The sequence below is a fragment of the Ictalurus furcatus genome, chromosome 17 (assembly GCF_023375685.1).
Source record: "Ictalurus furcatus strain D&B chromosome 17, Billie_1.0, whole genome shotgun sequence".
Lineage (NCBI taxonomy): Eukaryota > Metazoa > Chordata > Actinopteri > Siluriformes > Ictaluridae > Ictalurus > Ictalurus furcatus.
The window spans coordinates 15380253-15398510 of record NC_071271.1 but is presented as its reverse complement, the minus strand read 5'-3'; the positions used below and the strand labels follow the sequence as shown (position 1 = coordinate 15398510).

At 38.4% G+C, this 18258-nt stretch overlaps 2 protein-coding genes across 2 annotated transcripts in view; both read left to right on the top strand.

The window, feature by feature from the left end:
* gab2 (GRB2-associated binding protein 2) overlaps positions 1–13207 on the top strand; it is a 48702-nt gene extending 35495 nt beyond the window's left edge. Inside the window, exons 3-10 of the mRNA XM_053646479.1 lie at positions 678–909; positions 3996–4576; positions 5786–5874; positions 5990–6275; positions 6489–6579; positions 6883–6985; positions 8067–8189; positions 9544–13207. Coding sequence (XP_053502454.1) covers positions 678–909; positions 3996–4576; positions 5786–5874; positions 5990–6275; positions 6489–6579; positions 6883–6985; positions 8067–8189; positions 9544–9687 — 1649 coding nt within the window. The 3' untranslated portion in view covers positions 9688–13207. The remainder of the gene's footprint in view (positions 1–677; positions 910–3995; positions 4577–5785; positions 5875–5989; positions 6276–6488; positions 6580–6882; positions 6986–8066; positions 8190–9543) is intronic.
* A 2844-nt stretch (positions 13208–16051) lies between these two features.
* zmp:0000001236 (mastermind-like protein 2) overlaps positions 16052–18258 on the top strand; it is a 56434-nt gene continuing 54227 nt past the window's right edge. Inside the window, exon 1 of the mRNA XM_053647920.1 lies at positions 16052–17160. Coding sequence (XP_053503895.1) covers positions 16771–17160 — 390 coding nt within the window. The 5' untranslated portion in view covers positions 16052–16770. The remainder of the gene's footprint in view (positions 17161–18258) is intronic.

Here is an 18258-nt window from a genome sequence, read left to right as displayed (position 1 = left end):
CTATTTTGAGTTGCAAGGCCTGAGATTTGCCTCCACTCGGCAGACCCATGCTGCAAAAATCAGATGTCATTAAGAAACAACCCAATGCAAAGGCCATGCTGTTCACACAGTTCTGTGTTAAGACAGAAAAACAGACACGGTATAGACAATAGAGGCTGCATGATTTTGTGCTTGTTTTTAACACAGCAGGGAAAGCATGCTATAAAAAATGACCTTTGGCTGAAGACAAAGAGACCTAAAAATTCCTTCTTTTGTCCCTTCTCTTCAAAGATTGTCTGTCTCCAGTGACTGAGTTTAGAGTGCACACTGAAAACTATTCAGTCCAAATTGCCAACATGGGTGTTACAGCTTAACGTTCTTAATTTATTTTTCCTCGTCTGTTTACTTCATTGATCATGGCGGGAAAGAGAAGCTGGCTGCTGTTCTTGGTCTTTTTATATACAGACATGCAAAAAGAAATCAATACATCCATTTTGGAGGGTCATTTTAAGTAAAATCCTTTCTGTAGTGTTCAGGACATCTTGCTTCCTGTGACCTCATGATGTTTGTGATGAATGTTGGTTTTGTTTTTGTTTTAATTCCAATCAAATCCAATAAAACTGAAAGTTGGGTGATGCCTGAATTAATATTATGCACAATGTTTAAATCTTCTATGATTTTATTTTTTAATAATGCAGATGATAGGCCATCCACTACCCACATGCTTCGCTCCATGGCTGGTGACCTCAGCAGTTCTCTGGCTCCTCTGCTTGGTGAACGCAAGACGACTGTGCCCTCACACTCTAGCCAACCAATGCTGTTTACCTTTGACATGCCAATACGTCACCCCCATGCCCCCCTGTCCAACAGCGCCCCTCAGGACTACCTCCTTCTTCACCAGTGCATGAGCCGGAAGAGTGAGAGCGCACGGTAAGGGTCATGACCTCTGCACACCACCCTTGTATGCTTCCTACTGTATTGAAACATCCGCTCAGAGTTCACAGACCACACAACAGCAACCATTGTCATCCATCTTAAACCATCATTAGTTTTTTTTTTCTATTAGGTGTAAACAAGGCAATTAAAACATGCATGTATTCCTTCTGAATTTTGAAAGAGTTAGTGAAGCTCATCTTTACCTCTGAATTTTCAGACTGAAAAATACCACCAAATTTTAAGCACGGGAATCTAAGCTAATAGCAAGTATGACATTTTTTAAAACCAAATACCAGATAAAATGGTAGAGTGACCACTCTGGTATTCTGAAAGCACAAAGTCATAAAATAAGTCTGGAAATTCTGTATTCTGCTGATCTAACAGCAAATCTGCACAATTATTGTATGGCTTGATATATATTTAGTACACAAACCTTTCAATTAGGATTAAAGCATTAGAGACATGCTTAGCCTGGATGCACCAATGGTCCTGCTACACAGTGGTGCTCCTGCTCTCTAAAAATTTAGTCATCATATGCAGACATTTGCCAAAACACTGCCTGTGCCATCATTATTAATTGTAAATACCAATTGTTTGGCCAGGTCACACCCTGATTTATAACTATTGTAAAAACATGTTCATTGCTTCTTTTACATTATTAACCAACAAGCCAACACAAATAACTACCTTTCAATCAGTTTATGTACAATAAAATTATATTGGCATTTTTCCACTAATATGACAATGTTTACAATATTAGCTGTTATGTTGAGGAGTAGGCTAGCAAAGCTTCCTGACTAGTCATTAATTTACAGACTCTGCAGAATGTTTCACTCTTCTACAAGAACAATATTGTTACTTTGTTGCATAGCATACAAGGTTCATAGTGCCTTATTCATAGTGGGGAAACTAATTTTTGTGGCAGAAGATATACAGTAGATACTTCTAACACTGTTCACAGTTTCTATGCTGTACTTTTTTCTTTACTTTGTAAACTTTTGTATAAAAACATTAGAACACTCAAAGTCATGTGTTATCATGGATAACATCATGGCTGTGATGATCTAAGTGTGCATATTGACCAAATCACAGATAATTGTGATAAGACAGGATCTTAATAGATTGTTCTGTTGCTTAAATATATTCCTTGATTTTGATTAAATGGCTTGCAGAAGCGCAAAGAATTAATGCATTAAAGTGTTTTAATAAGATATTCAGATTTTAGGAAAGCCCTGAGCATTTTTATTACCGTTTAAATGTAATTTAGAGTCCTGCGTACTTGGTTAAATGGTATTATATCATGATTCTACACAAAATAGGCAATAATATTTAGGTGTTTACTCATTTAGGTGTGACACACATTTGTTCTAGTACAACCAGTTGCCATCAGAACGCAAATAATTAGTTGAATGAAGTTCACCATTGTGAAATTAAAGTGTTATGTGAGCTCAGTATAAATATACCTGTTCATGAGCAGCCCCAGATTTCTGACCAACAGCATTATGAAGACTAAAAAAACAGGTCAGGGGCAATGTTATTGGAAAGCATCAATTAGGATTTGTTTATAAAAAAATTATCCCAAAATAGTACCATTAAATCCATTGTTAAAAAATAGAAAGAAATTGGCATAAGTACAACTCTATCTACAGGAGGTTGTCAACAAAAAGTCAGTGGCTGGGTAAAGAGGGGAGACGTCAGAGAAGCAATCACAGTGAAAATGGTTGAACCGTCATTATTAGTAGTTAGAGAAACTGTGTTAGTCTTATTCCCATAACATTACCCAGTCACAGTGCTGTATTCTTACTCAGCCTTTGCACTTCAGATAATCTTTTTTTTTCTTCTTTGGGTGTTTGCAGCCTTAGTGGTTTTCCGTTGCAAGCCCCAAAGAGTGATGTGAACGTTTCTTCTGCAGTGTTCAGATGTCTACTTTCTAGAGCTTTATGTATTTTATGAGGTTATCATTGACAGGATTTGAATTACATTCCATCTTTTCCCTGAATTCCCCATTTTGGGCTATCCCCCACTTCCCTAGACAGATAATATACATAAATCACAGTCCCACAAATACACTTCAGCCTTCTGAGTGGGTACAGGCCTTAATGTCATGCACTCTACTTTAGTTTCCATGTCACATCATCCACAAGGCAGAGCTTAAAGTGCTCATGACCCATAATCATCTTCATGACTTAAGGGTATCTAAGGAGTGTTGTTTGACCAATAGATTTATTATTATACTGTGAAGGGTTTAGTGATGCAGCTGGATTTAGAGCATGTTTCTTTGAGCAAAGCAAACTGAAGGCAGCATATGAACATTAGTGATTTATCAATCCTTAAAGATGTTTAATGTCTCAATGTCTTTGGAGTACCACTTGTTAGTCCAGCTCCTACATCTTGTTTATATGAAGTTACACAAAGTCCATTTTGTAATATGGATGCAAGTTTAAGCGTTATTCCCCTACACCCACTATATCAGACTGCTTTAGCAATGAAATGACTCAGCTGAATGTGAGACTGCATTATTATAGCCTCTGATAGCATCATCCATCATGCTTGAGAGTGGGAAACACTGACTGTTGCCTTTTGGGTGCAGTCATGTAATATAGCATTTATGGCAGTCCTGTATATAGATTTTGTTTTTTAAACACAGTGTCTTATGTACTCTATTCCAAACAAACCTCTTACTGGAACAGACTAGATGTTAACGGGTCTGATATCTTGATTTTGCACCAAATCCTAAAACAAAGCATCTAAGGCTTTATAATACTGTAATGTTTATTTATATATTATGTATAGACTGTATAAGGAAATAAGAAGGGAGTTCAGAGAGACTATTGTTTGTGCTTGTGTATGTAGTTCAAAGGCAAAAAATTTTTTGTAAAACAGTAAAAAGTGATATGAATTCATTTGTTGGCTGCTCCCTATATATATATATATATATATATATATATATATATATATATATATATAATGTGTGTTGTAAATATCATTCAGTATAGAAGATAAGCATAAATAAATCTGTACAAAAAATAGACACCACCTATAATATATATTTCTGTAAATACTATATAATTCTCCACCAGGAGTGCCAGTTTCTCGCAGGCACAGCGTGGCAGTCTGTTGTTGGGCAGTGACTCAGCAGTTCAGCGTCTTGCTCATGGCGTCTCACAATGTCTGAACGGGACAGGCTCTCAAGTTCTCGGCTCCTACAGCCTCCCCAAATCCAACAAACACCAACAGCTTGGGGTGCGTGCAGATTCACCCCGTGAGGCCTGCTATGTCCTACCCCGAGCCCACAGTGCTGAGGAGCCTTCTGACCTAGAATCTGAAGAAATTTACACCTATAAGACACCCTGTAATGCCCTCGCCACTGCGCACTTCAACGACCAGCGACCTCCAGACAACTATGACCTGCCTGGCACACCTGGCTCTATCTACCAGATACCTCGCACATTTGATAGGAACCATAATGCTCTGACACCCAACAGTGCAGATTCAACGGGTGGCCCCCCACCACCCAGACCACCAAAACCTGGCCTGAACTCAGAGACACGTTGGGGAAGCCCTCAGACCCTCACAGGACAGAATGGAGACGTGGCCAACATGTCTGTCATTCCACGGAGGAACACGCTTCCAGCTGTTGAGAACATCAAGCTTCACAGAGGTATTGAACGTTAAATGAATGATTTACAATTTATATACTATACATTCAATTAAATTACATTGTCTTAGATTTAAATATGTCTGACATGAAAGTAATACAAAATAGAAACCTCATATTTCCACAAATATCTTTGATTAGTGTCCAGAGTTTGTGTTGTATTTTAAATTCATTTGTATTGCTTTTATAAATTTAGCAAGTCGCATAAAAATATTCCTACACCATTCAATTTTATTTACAAATAACACAAAATATATTGATCGAAAGAAATTTAGTCATACAGTAATGCCATTCAGGAATATAGATAATTGACAAAAAAAATAATTTTATACTACATGGATAATGTACAAAAATCACACCATATCCTTATGTTAATCGTTCTTGAGTTTATGTTTCAAATCATAAATCATTTTAATTGACTTTAATAACTCTAGTAAGTCACCCAGATGCTTTACATCACTGTGATTCTGACGTAAAAAGAATAGAGATAATACGAAAGGATTTTGAATCTCCAAGACAGTGTCTTCACATACTCGTCACAGAAATTGATAGCCTTAAATTCTCCGAAAACCATAGATTTTTCTAACTTCATTTCATCCAGAATCATATACTTCAGCTGATAATCTCAGGCTTTCACTTCTGTCTTGTTCAGTTATAAACTGGTTCCTTTCCATTCCCCCTTCCTGTATCTTCATCTGTCTCCCATTCTCCATTCACTGCTCACATCTGATTTGAAACAGAGGCAATCTGGCTTGTGCCGCTCTGATCTGCAGGGAGGATAATGAAATTCAAGCCATGCATGCAGTCCCAGAGTGGCTCGTTCCGGCCTGAGAAGCAGAGAAAAAAACAGACGAGCAGGCTCTGTTCTGGGCCTCCATGATGGCTCTGTGCTTAGTTGTGCTAGGCCAGCATGTCTGGAGTAACAGGAAGTGACCTTTTGACCCTGCTGGCTCAATAACAGTCTGTTCATGCACCTGTGCTTGGCGGCCATGTTCCCAGAAAGGATAATCGAAAGGCAATGGAGTGTATGATGAAGTCATTTAATGCTTTGACCACTCTGAGAATTCATTGCTCATTGCTTTGAAATTTATGCAGGAATGACTGTTTTTTTTTTTAACATAGCCCAGGAGTTCTGTCAGGAATATGTTCCAGCAAACTTTATCATTAGAAGCTGTTTTCTGAAGATGGTTTTTATATTTATCTTCTCTGCAGGATCCTCATTTGAGACCTGCAATCAGCGTCCACACTATTTCAATAACTCTGGTCAATCAGTAGAATCTATCAATGATGGCTCCTACCTGGTAAAACACTCTTTTAAACCTACATCATCTCTTTTTTATATAGCATTAAAACTCAGAGACGTGGATGTCATGCAATGAAAACTTAGTTTTAGTTTGATTCTCACATATTTTGCAGAGAGAAAAACCTCCACTTACCCGCTCAGACAGTGGAAATTCTGAAGACAACTACGTACCTATGAACCCTGGCTCCTCCACCTCCCCTCTCAACGCTGCCCTGGCTGACAGCCCTAAGAGCAACTACATTCCCATGAGCCCTGGTCCACACCACTTTGACTTCCCAGGGTTCTCTGCCACTCTGCCAGCTAGGAAAGGCAGTACAGCCTCAATGTGCTACCGACCGGGCCGTGTGAGTGATGTCACGCCTCCACCAATCAACCGCAACCTTAAGCCCAACAGAAAAGGTGAGGGATGTGTTTTGATCATTTCAGATTACTGGTGACCAAGAGTTTACAGTTATGGGTTATCAGCATCAAAGGGTAGTAGGGTAGAACATGATCAAAGTATTCAAATATCTGGCTATTTATTTTGCTATATATAAATCACTTAAACATTTAAAGGAACATATTCAGTACTAATAATTATTTTAATATTTGTTGAATTATTGTCATTTGTAGTAAAGCCATCACCTCTGGACCTGAGGAACAATGGCATCATTGATGAGCTTCCTTTTAAGAGCCCTGTTACCTTGTCCTGGAGCAGACCCGTGTAAGTGATTTTTAGCCATCTTTACTAGCTCTGGAATTTTTTTGTGATTAGCTATTAACATGTGTGTGATGCCAGAGCTCAGAAATTCATCTTATATTACTGACAGGATTTTGTTGATTTATCATCTGTTCAGTGTGCATTTCTTATAGATGAGTCTGTATTTGATAACAGTGTTGATATAATTAAGGAACAACAGTGAAGCTATTTACATCTTTGCTGAATGAAATTCAATGGTTTTTATAAAAACAAAAATAGGAGCCTTTTTTTTTTTTTACAAAACATGCATTTTCTGTTTAATTCCAGGCCTGTTATGAACTCCATCTCCTCGCAACACTGTCGACCCATCTCCACTCAGAGCATCACCAGCACTGATTCTGCAGACAGTGAGGAAAATTATGTGGCAATGGTGTGTTTAACCCCATACAATGGATGGAATGCCTTTTGTCTTTAGAGTAGCATTGCTCTTTAGGGCTTTGAGTGAGAAAGACCTGAGTTTCTGTATTGTGTAAATAAAGATATTAGGCTAATTAGTGAGAACCATCTTTTTTTCAAAGAAGAAATTTTTTTTTCCTTCCATTATCAAACTGATGCATATATTTAAAGAAAGAATCAGTTTTCTGTGTTACCTGGTGCTTTGTTGATGGCAATTTTGAATATAGAACAGCTTTCACCAATTAAAAGATGCTTGTGGTAGGTCACACCACAGCCCACCAGTGCATCTTACTCAGGATTGTGAAAATTGTTGGCTTATTTAATTGGCTCTGCTCAGAGTAGAATAGTGAATTAAAGCATCCCCTGACTGAAGAGGAATTGATTCTTTGATATCATTGGTCTGCCACTTGTACAGAATTTTCAAGGCTTTAATGTGTGGCCTTTACCAACGTACATTCATCATTTTTCAATAACTATCATTCTCTTCAGTGCAAAAATAACACAGTACATTTACATTCTTGGTTTCTACCCACAAGTATCTTTTATGCATTTTTGGAAATTCCTTCCTAAATGATATTAAAATATTTGGAAGGCTTACAGTGGTTCACATTCGTTTGACTCACTATCTAATCTTAAAGACTTTATTTGACAGCATCTTCTTAACAAAACTTTGCTGTGCTTCATTAGATTTTTAAATCAGAACGCTTTTTGGCTACATATATGGTCAGAGGGGAAAACACCAAAATCAAACCAATCCTTGACATCCTATTTTCTCTGTCATGTTGCCTGTACATGTCCTAGTTTTCAAAACCACACCTTTCAGCTAACTTCAGCTAACATTTGCCAAAGAATTATATGTTTAACCAGATTTAGTGCTGCAGATTTGTTTGTAAAGCTATTAATAGCAGATATATATATATATATATATATATATATATATATATATATATATATATATATATATATTGATTGCACCTTATTATTACAATTTTATTGCAGTAGCATCATCAAGGCTTTATGTCAGACTCTTAAATTATAATTGTGTGCATCTGTAGCAAAACCCAGCATCTACCTCGCCAGCAGTGAGTGGAACCAGCAGCCCTGCTTCTAGGAAAGGTGGTAACGTCGACTACTTGGCTCTAGATTTCCAGTCTGGCTCCCCTGGTCCTCACAGAAAGGTAACGTAATGTATACGGTACCTTCTCACCATATAAGGGATTCAAGTTGAAACTGCAAGCCTCATTATATTATTTATGATGATAGTTATGTACTCATAGGTTGTAGGTTTGTTGTTTTGATACACTCAACCTATATTACTGTTTTCAGTCATGTAGGTCATGTATTTTTATATTTTCCCCCCATTTTCTCTACAATTTGGTCATCTGCCAATTCCCACTCACCAGCCAGCTCTCCCTTATTATATGACAGCTTCCAGTTGTTTGAAGGCTAACAAGGGGTTCCTCTGAGACACATGAAGATAGTCGACTGCATCTGCTTCTCTGCTGCTCCTGCTGCGTCACAGTGCAGAGGAAAGCACTATATGCCCTCTTCCACATACATGAGCTCACAAACGCCCATGATTGGCTAGTGTTACTGTGATTGACATGGGAGAGAGAGTATGCGCCTCTGACCCAGACAGCACAGTCAACTTGAACTTTATACAGTGGTACAATTTTTACCATTTGTTTAGACAAAATGTCTAACATTTGAAGGTGCAAAATATTTTTTCTATTGTGACAAAATTTTATTACACAGAGAAGCAGACATTTGTTGGTTGCATAAGTATTCATTACCTTGGACCAAGACTTGGTAGAACCACCTATGGGTTCAATTGCAGCTACTGTACAAGTCTTCTGGGATATTTCTGTGTCACCTTTGCACTTTGGATTCTGATATTTTTCCCAGTCTTCTTGGCAGTTTGCTTAAGCTCTGTCAGATTGGATGGAGATGACTGGGGAACAGCAATTTCTCCACAGATATATATTCTCAACCTAATTGAGGTCTAAGTTTTGACTGGGCCATTCTAAGATATTCAGGTTCTTAGAGTCCAGTATAGCTTTGTCAGTATGCTTAGGGTCATTGTCCTGTATGAAGGTGAACCTCCACCCCAGTCTCAAGTCTGTTTGAGACTAGATCAGGTTTTCTTCTTGGATTGCCGTATGTTTGGTGCCATCCATCTTGCTAGGTTCCTAATACCTGATGAAAGCATCCCTACAACGTGTGGAAAAGTTCAAGGAGGAAAGTGCGTATATAAGGGACTGTAGAAAACAACTATGTAGAAAAAGAAGTAAACTGTCTATGTCAGACGTCCTTTCAATATAGGAGGATGTCTGCAGCACACTTATGCAATATCATCTCAACATGTGTACCCAGTTTCATATCTACACATATGTGATGTCACTTCACTGTGAGTCACTAACAGCCTTGAAATAGTTCAGAAGAACTGATTAAGCTGCTCATATCAGTGGTGAAATGTTGGCTCTTGTTCTTCTTGGTCTCTTAGCTTATTTCATCCTTGATCTCTCCACACAGCCTTCCACGTCTTCCGCGACATCAGATGAGAAGGTTGACTATGTCCAGGTGGACAAGGAGAAGACGCAGGCCCTTCAGAACACCATGCAGGAGTGGACGGACGTCCGGCAGTCCAGTGAGCCGGCAAAAGGCATTAAATCCTGACAGAGTACTAACATGCTAATTCTGGCAGCAAGATGAAACACACAATGCACATGGGCCTCCTTATCACTTCATTTTCCATCAGACTGGTGTGCCATGACATGAGGGATTTTTCTTCCTTCAACAAAGCGATGTTATAAAATGGAACCCAAAGCCATAACAAACCCTTGGTCTTATGAGGGGAAAAAATAGCCATTAATCATCAAGGAACGGCGTTGCTTGTTAACTATGGACAGAGATTAATCCATAATTTTTTATAAATTATTGTATCGTAATCCATCAGTATGGGATACATCAAAAATGTGCTTCAATATGCACATAAAAATGTCTTGTGTCTTGAATCCTGAAACTTCATTTCCCAAAATATAAACAAACTAGTATAAACAAACCACTGCAACCCTGACCAGGCAGTTACTAAAGATGAATCAATTCCACACATTCATTTTAATGATCTTGTTTGTCCCGAAAGCATAATATCTGACTGCTTGCTCTTGCCCACAAAAAATAAAAAATAAAAACAAACAAAACATAGTGCTCCACCCGTTCATATCTGAGGATAGTAACCAAAATATATCAAAACCAATTTTATATTAGAGAATGCTAAAGATATTAATCACATGAAAAATGATGTATATCAATAGAAGGCAAACCATGTACTCTACAACATATATTTGTACAAACCATCACAGGTTTGTGTATATAACAATTTACAAGACACAAGGTGCAGATAGATTTATCTGTGAATAGTGAAACACATTTGAGATGTCTCACTGACTCGATACGATTAATCTCTCTCATTACCCTTGTAAGCTGAAGCCTCATATTTCAAAGAAAATACCAAATATGAACCTCAGACTGTGCAGTTGCAGCATGAGTTGCATGCACTTGCCTTTTTGTTTGGGAGTGCAATATGGTCCACAGATATCATTGATTGGTGGAAAGTTATCTCTAGTGCAGTGTTATCAATACTAACAAATGGGCGCTGCATGAAATTTAAATAACTGTTTCTTTTCAGAGTTGACTGAGCTTACAATAACGGCTTTCCAGTCAAACTGAATTGCTGTCTGACTTCTATTGATTCTGGGAAAATAACAATATCAGTGACTGAGCAAACATGAGACTCGGCGGAAAAAATCAAAATAAGGCAAAGCTTGCTGGTGTGTGGTGTAAGGAACAAGCATTTCAATTTATGAAACTATATTCAAGCTATGTAGCTGAGTGTATTGAGAGATCCACCCATGCAGATTTAGCTGAACTGTGCATGTTTGGTCAGGAAGATGATAAAAACGGATCACGTGTTCTCTCTGTGGAGACTTAGCAATAAATTGAATTCGCTTGTCCTTGCCAAGCATTTTGCTAGTGGACAAATTTACTACTTTCAAGTGATTTTGGATTTCAACGATGTATCAGATAAGATATAGAAAAGCTACAGTAAATAATGAAGTGGTTCTCAAGGATATTATGACTTGATACTGTATCTGTATATTTTCCTCCTGGATTCACGGCCATATTTATTGAAGCGTGCAGTTGTGGGCCAGCAGAAGTGCCACACTAGTCTGTATACATCAGAGGTTACAAGATGAGGTTTTTTTTTGAAAATTCATTTTATAGTTTTTTTTTTTTTTAATGTGTGCGTGTGTGTATATATATAATTATTAAAGAACGTTTTTTATTTGCATAGAATACATCTCTGGAATTTCTAGTCTACAGGATGGCAGCAGTGGACCAACACTAAAGCATTACTGACCTACTTGTCCACTCATTCCAGTCAATCACTTTTGGCGCAGCTCCATGTAAACTCTGTGAACTCCAGATTAATATGCGGTCACGACTGTACATAAGTGTGACATTACTGTGAAATATTAAACAGACAAGTATTTTGAAATGAACCAGGTGAATTAGTCATAGCTGTACTGTGTCTTGGAACGGATTAATTGGAATTTACTGCAGTAATGAAGAGTGTTACTTTTTTCAAAGGCAGAAAGCAATTATAATTAGTCAATTCTCTTTTACTCTTAAAATGCATTTGTTTCTGTGTTAAAATCTACATGCAGTTTCAATGTAAAGTCACTGTAGTAGAGACTGTCATAGAGACCAAATGTGCAATCACATAATGTATAAAGAGGTCATTGCAGATTATCTGGGGGTGGAGGGTGTGGGGGGGGGGGTCTCCTCAATGGTTCTACTTGTGCGGTTCTATTTTAAGCTACTTTATTTTTTAATTAGCAAGAGCATTGCATATTAACACACAGGGTTCTTACACAGAATGTGTATGGGTTCCTCCATAAAAACAAACAAGAATCCTCAAGTTTTCTGCATTTAACTTTTTTTATTTATTTATTTTTTTCTAAAAGCGCAAGCTGGAATTTCCAAAATATAAATTTACATGTCATTTTAAGATATCATAAGACATTAAGATGAGACGTGAGATGTTTCTGCCAATTGAAATAAGCCAGTCCTATTGAAAATTGAATTACAAATACATAATCTTTGCTTTCCATCAAGGCTACTTCCTATTTATTATTACATAAAAACTCCATGTGAAGCCTCGCTCTTTAATCCAGGTCCTCCTTTACTTGATTTGAGATTACAGCATTTTTTCAGCATGGATTATGGGACGACTTTTTTGTAACATATGATATTGGAAACCTTTGGAGAAGTACTTCTGTGGTAATGGTGCACTGGCATTGCCCTTCAGCATTCTGTGATTCTGCTGAAAGGCTGTGAGACTGAAATCAGTTATTCCCCATGCCTTTGTCTATGCTAAAAGTGAAATGTGTAATGTGCTGTTCTGGGAGAGCATGTGTAAGTGAACTGAATTTCTTTGTTGTGTTAGTGTGTATGCCGTAATGTGTTGGATGACTTGCTGTCTGAGCACGATAAAAAAAAAGTTCAGCTTTTCTTTTTACTGCATTCTTTTGAGTAATGTACACTTCGTCTTATTTCTACTTTTACTGTAAAGCCTTTATATCCAATTGCTTGTGAATTAATTTATTAATTTATTGTGTGTTCGCAGGAAGAAAAACCTTGTAAGAATGTTTGTGGCTCTACTAACATTAATTTATGCTACGCATCTTGATCTTTGTGAAGCAATATGCCAAGTAAAGCCAGTCAAATGGTCTAATGTGGTACTTTTGGGATACAAAAAAAAAACATTGTTATTCCATGATATTATATCCGCAGAATGTTGACCGAAATAAACTGCAGTGCAAACACAAGCGTTTAGATTGTCTTTGAAGGTAAATATGGTGATACATTTGAGTGTTTCTGTTAATTGCAACAAATGTGAGCAGATTATTCATACAGTAATAATTCAGTGAGTAGGCTTACAGGTCAGTGTAAACACCCTCACCTCATCACCATGTGTGTATTGTGTTGGTGTAGAGCCACTCCCTGTGCCTGCTGTCTCTGATCTGACTAAAGCTCATCCCTAAGCCCTACTGACCCCTTCTGGCAGCCACAGCCATGACTCAGTCTGTCCTAATAAACAGCTCCCTGTGTTCTGACTCAGGCCTTCATTATGTCAACATGTTTCCACCACTATCTCTCTCTGTTCACTTTTGCCACTCAGTGCTGATATTCAGCTGTTATTCAGCTGCACTCATCTGGTGTTTACTCCAAGCCACGGTCTTCAGGAAGAGAGCTGAGAAAACAGCCATGTTTTATATATGCATTTTAATTGACTTGTGGTTTCAAATGGAGTGATCGTGTGACTAATTGAATCACATGAAACTCGGATCAGTCTACCAGATGATCAGCAGAGAACAACAGGGATCCTGTACTAAACAAATGCATTCTGATGCTGTAGTTCAGGTGCTGAGTTACATAGTGTAGACTTAAATCACATGCTACAGTAGACACTGGCCATTTTATTGGAACAACGACATTGATTGTGCTAATATCGACCGACATTCATCATGACACTCAGGAAAGAAAGAAACAAACAAAAACCAACAAACAAAAAGCATCAGAAAGAAAAAAAACTGAAAAACAAAGCAAAAAAGGCAACTGAAAGAAAAAAAAAACAACAAACAAAAAGCAAGAGACATAAAAACCAACAGAAAGAAAAACAAGAGAAAGAAAGAAACAAAAAGAAACAAACAAATAAAACAAATTTGTAAAATAAAACCAAGAAAGAACTAAGCAAAACTGATGGAAGCTTTGAAAAGAGTAGATATACTGTATATTCGGTGTGCTCCTTTTTATTGTCACTAGGAGGCGCTGGTCTCACTTTCTGGTGTTGTACATAACTTGTACAAAAGCGCTATATAAGTGCAGACCATTTATCATTTTAAAGAGCCTGAGACATGCGTAACTCACATTAACATAAATAATTTAACTATTTTAAACTTGTATAGGCAAATAAATGTAGCGATAGTGAATAAAAAGTACACATGAGCTATGTAATTAGGAACCAAGAGTTTGATTTTGTAAATCCACCACGCCCCATGGGTAAATTGGATAAATTGGAATGTAATCGTTTCAAACCAATAAAGTTAGGATCTATGTAAAGCTCACGCGCAGATGCAGAGGACGTTGTAGTACATCTTTTCCATTTATCTCAAGGGATTACAATGAGTGTTCTGAACATAATACAGCCACAAAGGAGTTCTTTACGTTTCTGAAATATAACTTTGAAATTGGTATGAAAACCGGACGTTCATATCACCAAAGGCTACACCTCATTCATCAAATTACCCAGCTAAAATCTCAAAAGTTAGTAAAAAGATAACACATAGCTTGTTTTTGACTTTCTCTACATGATGTAACTATAACACTGAAGTCATGTCACTATATTTATGTACAAGTTGTGTTGAAACGTGTCACTAAGTTGTTAAACTGAAGTGATTTTGCAGGAGTTCACCGGCTGCTGTCAGCTGATTTATCAGCAATTTCACAAGCATATCAAGATAACTTCTTACTTTACAATGAATATTAAAAAGATGATGCATCAAAAAAAATATACTAATAAAAGAGAAACTTGCACTCATAAACCACAGGATTTATTTCCCATATTTAACGAACAGAAAGAATGACAAACTAAACTCACAAACTGAGCTTTTTAGTAAAATATGTAGAATAAACTTTTTAAATATGTGTGTATAATATTTATTATACTTTATTGTGTTGTGTTTTCTTTTTCGTAGTCTTTTAGAAAGTGACAGTCATGGTCTCATCCTGTCTAGTCTGTGTGGGAAAGTAAATACCTAGGGTTAGAAAAGTTATAATTATACAAACATATTTGATTATAATTTCATATATAAACACTTGGAAAAGTTTACAATCAAAATTCTAAATTTGTAGTTGTAAATGGTATGGTTTAACACACTACTGGTCCATTTTGCTCAGTAAGTTCTTCGTTACATTAAATGGGCATCTCAACCAACTGGTAGACATCCATAAGTCCTAATCCAAAGGGTGAATTTGAAAAAAAAAAAAACAAACAATGAAATTCTATTAAATGTGATCAAATTAGTTAGAATTAACGTATTTATTTTCCACAAGTATTTCATTGTGTGTCTGATAAAGGGTTAAAATGAACTACAAGTCTTGTCAAACTATGACCAAATTATATCTGAACTAAATATTTATCCAAACCTGTTTTTAGACTAATGGTATTAAGTATTCCAATTATGAGACTCAATTTGGCAACCCTGATACACACTCATACTTGTCACAGGTAATGCACAGCAGAAGGAGCAAAAGCAAACAGCATTTAGAGCAACTACAAAAGATCTGTGGGCTCCTTAAAAGCAAAAAGCAGATGATAACCAGTGTTATGCTGTGTGAACTTAGGCCTAAATATTTAATTATACTTCAATATTTTTTTATTGAGTAGGTTGCTGTTGGTAGGCTGAGCATTACTCAAGTGAAAACTTTGAAAACTGAAAATGTAATGAAAAATTTCAGGCAATATATATATATATATATATATATATGCAGCCGTTGTTAGCTTCCTTTTTCTGCCCCATCCAGGTATTTTATGTATTTTCTTCCCCTAGACAGTTCAGGTATTTCATGTGTTCCAGCTCAAGCACACCTGGTGCACCTAATGAAGCCCTTGATTATTTGCATCAGGTGTGCTTGAGACAACACCTGTTTTGAATATTTGTGATGCTATGAGGGATTCTATTCAGGGGTTGAATAATTTTGAGACTGGAGAAGTCATTACAAGTTGCATTTTCAGTTGAATTTGGGGAAACCACTTGAAGCATACGTTGTGTTTAACTATTTCAATTGCTTTTGTTTGATTTGTTCATTGCAAACAGCTGAAAGTCTGTCGATTTTTACAGTAAACCTGATTTGCAGTGGAGGTTGAATAATTTGTAATAATGGGGGGGGGGCTGTAATTTTGCAACTATATATATGTATGTGAGTGTGATGAAAGTATTTGCGCTAAAACGCAGTTCTCCAGCAGCGCTCCTAGAGGGCGCACTCTGACCTCACTTTCTCTCAGACAGTGCTTCAGCTTTACTCGGTGTGTAAAATCAGCCGGAGACACGCCAGCGGCCTCGTAGAGAAGAGGAAGAGAGGAGGAGAGAAGGAGGAGGAGGAGGAGAGAAGTCCGCTCCGGCGTTTCTGCAGCATTTGTTTAGTAAACGGGAGGAGGCGCACGGAACAGCGCATTGGACGCATTAGGAAAGAGAATGACGGGACAGCACTGAGATATCTCCTTCACTCCGGAAGTTTCTGGCTTTGTGGATTATAATAGGCTCTAATTACAATTATTAGTTCGCGGTAGGCGGAAGACCGGACACACGGATACGTCTGTGGGCTGTGCTCGGGGTTTATGGACTTGAACACACTGCGAAACGGAACTGATTTAGCCTGTTAGGAGTTACACCTTGCGTTAGATTTGCAACTGTCGCAAATAGCGTGGTGGAAACTTTGAAACCCACATACTGACAGAAGACTTATTGCGCATGGATTGTGATTTAATAAAAGTGTCGTGATTAAGAAAACCTCACGGTTGGCAATGAAGATCTTTCCCTGTGAGTAATTTTACTCTAAGATGCTCTGCGTTCTGCGCAAAAGGAGGCTCAAACTTCTGCGGTAAACGAGCACGGAACGGTGTGACTGTGTGGAATGGGAGAAGCGGCTCCGGCGCAGGCCACGGCTCCGGGGTTCCCCCCTGTCTTGGGCTCGGTGGGATCGGGATCCATGGCCTCGGTGAGTCCGGTGTCTGTCCACAGCGCTATAGTGGAGCGGCTGCGCGCGCGGATCGAGCTGTGCCGCCGCCATCACTCGGCGTGTGAGAGCCGCTATGCGCGCGGTCAGGCTGAGATCTCGGACCGGGAGCGCGAGGCAACGTTGCAGCTGCTCAGTATTGTACAGCAGGGCGCCGGGAACCGGAGAGGCAAGGAGAGGAGCGCGAGAGGAGGCGCGGCGCACGGGCCGGACGGAGCCAGAGCTAATGGAGAGCAGAAAAACCGAGAGACCGGGGACGGAGAACCGAGACTGGCAACACGCATAGCGGTAAGCATCTGAGACAAGGACTCCAACATGCCTTTACACTAAAAAAACCCCCCCAAACTACAAAAAAACTGAGCCCGGAGCGCGCGCTATGACGCACAATGGCACCACGTGAAGTGTGTGTGTGTGTGTGTGTGTGTGTGTGGAGTGGGGAGGGAGCGGGGGGAGGGAGCGGGGGGATGCATGTTTTATATCTTGGTGAGGACCAATTGTCCCCACAAGGATAGGTATATCTCGTGGGGACATTTGGCTGTTATTAATTAACTGCACGAATATGTATATCAATGGATGGTCATCACAAGGAAGTGTGTGTGTGTGTGTGTGTGTCATTGTGTGTTAATCACTACCCTTTTTACCCACACCACAAAGAAAACAGCCAAGCAAAGAGTATAGTGAAATAACTTACCCTATATACAGCCACAAGAAGGGTTTCACAGATGATTTTTACAGGGTCGGATGAGCCCCCAATTTATGTTACACCTCGACCCTAGACCGGGGTCGTAACACTATTGTAAAGACTATACCTGTTCTTATGCTGACCATTATAGTCATATCGACATCTGTCGGTGCTTAGATTTTTAGATATATGTAGATAAAGATGAATTTATTATGATAACCTCCATGAGAAGGATATTGAGCTTATAAAAAATTCTACTCCATTAAACTTTACTTTTTGTGTATGGCTAGAATGTGACAGGGAAGTGGCTCATGTATGTCAGTAAAGCATGCTGGGATAATGATAAGAATCCTGACTCAGTAAGAAGATATGAGCTTGAGGAAGCCCCTGAGGTCAATAGGACAGTGTTGAGCTTTTGTTCACTGTCCCCATGCCTTCCTCATTACTTTCGCCGTTTGACACCCATTAAAGCTGTTAAATCAATTAAACATTTCTGCCTGTTGGAGGACATTACCCGGTGTGTTCCCATGAGATTGTTAATCCTGTGTAATTCTCAGCAGTTCATACAGTGACAAGCTTAAGAGGTTACAAATCAGTAAACACTTAACTCGGTGGCCTTGGGATTTGTTTCCATGCCATCCATTGTCATTAGCTACTATCATGGGTTTTAACATATTGCTCTCAAAGCACCTTCTTGAATGAAT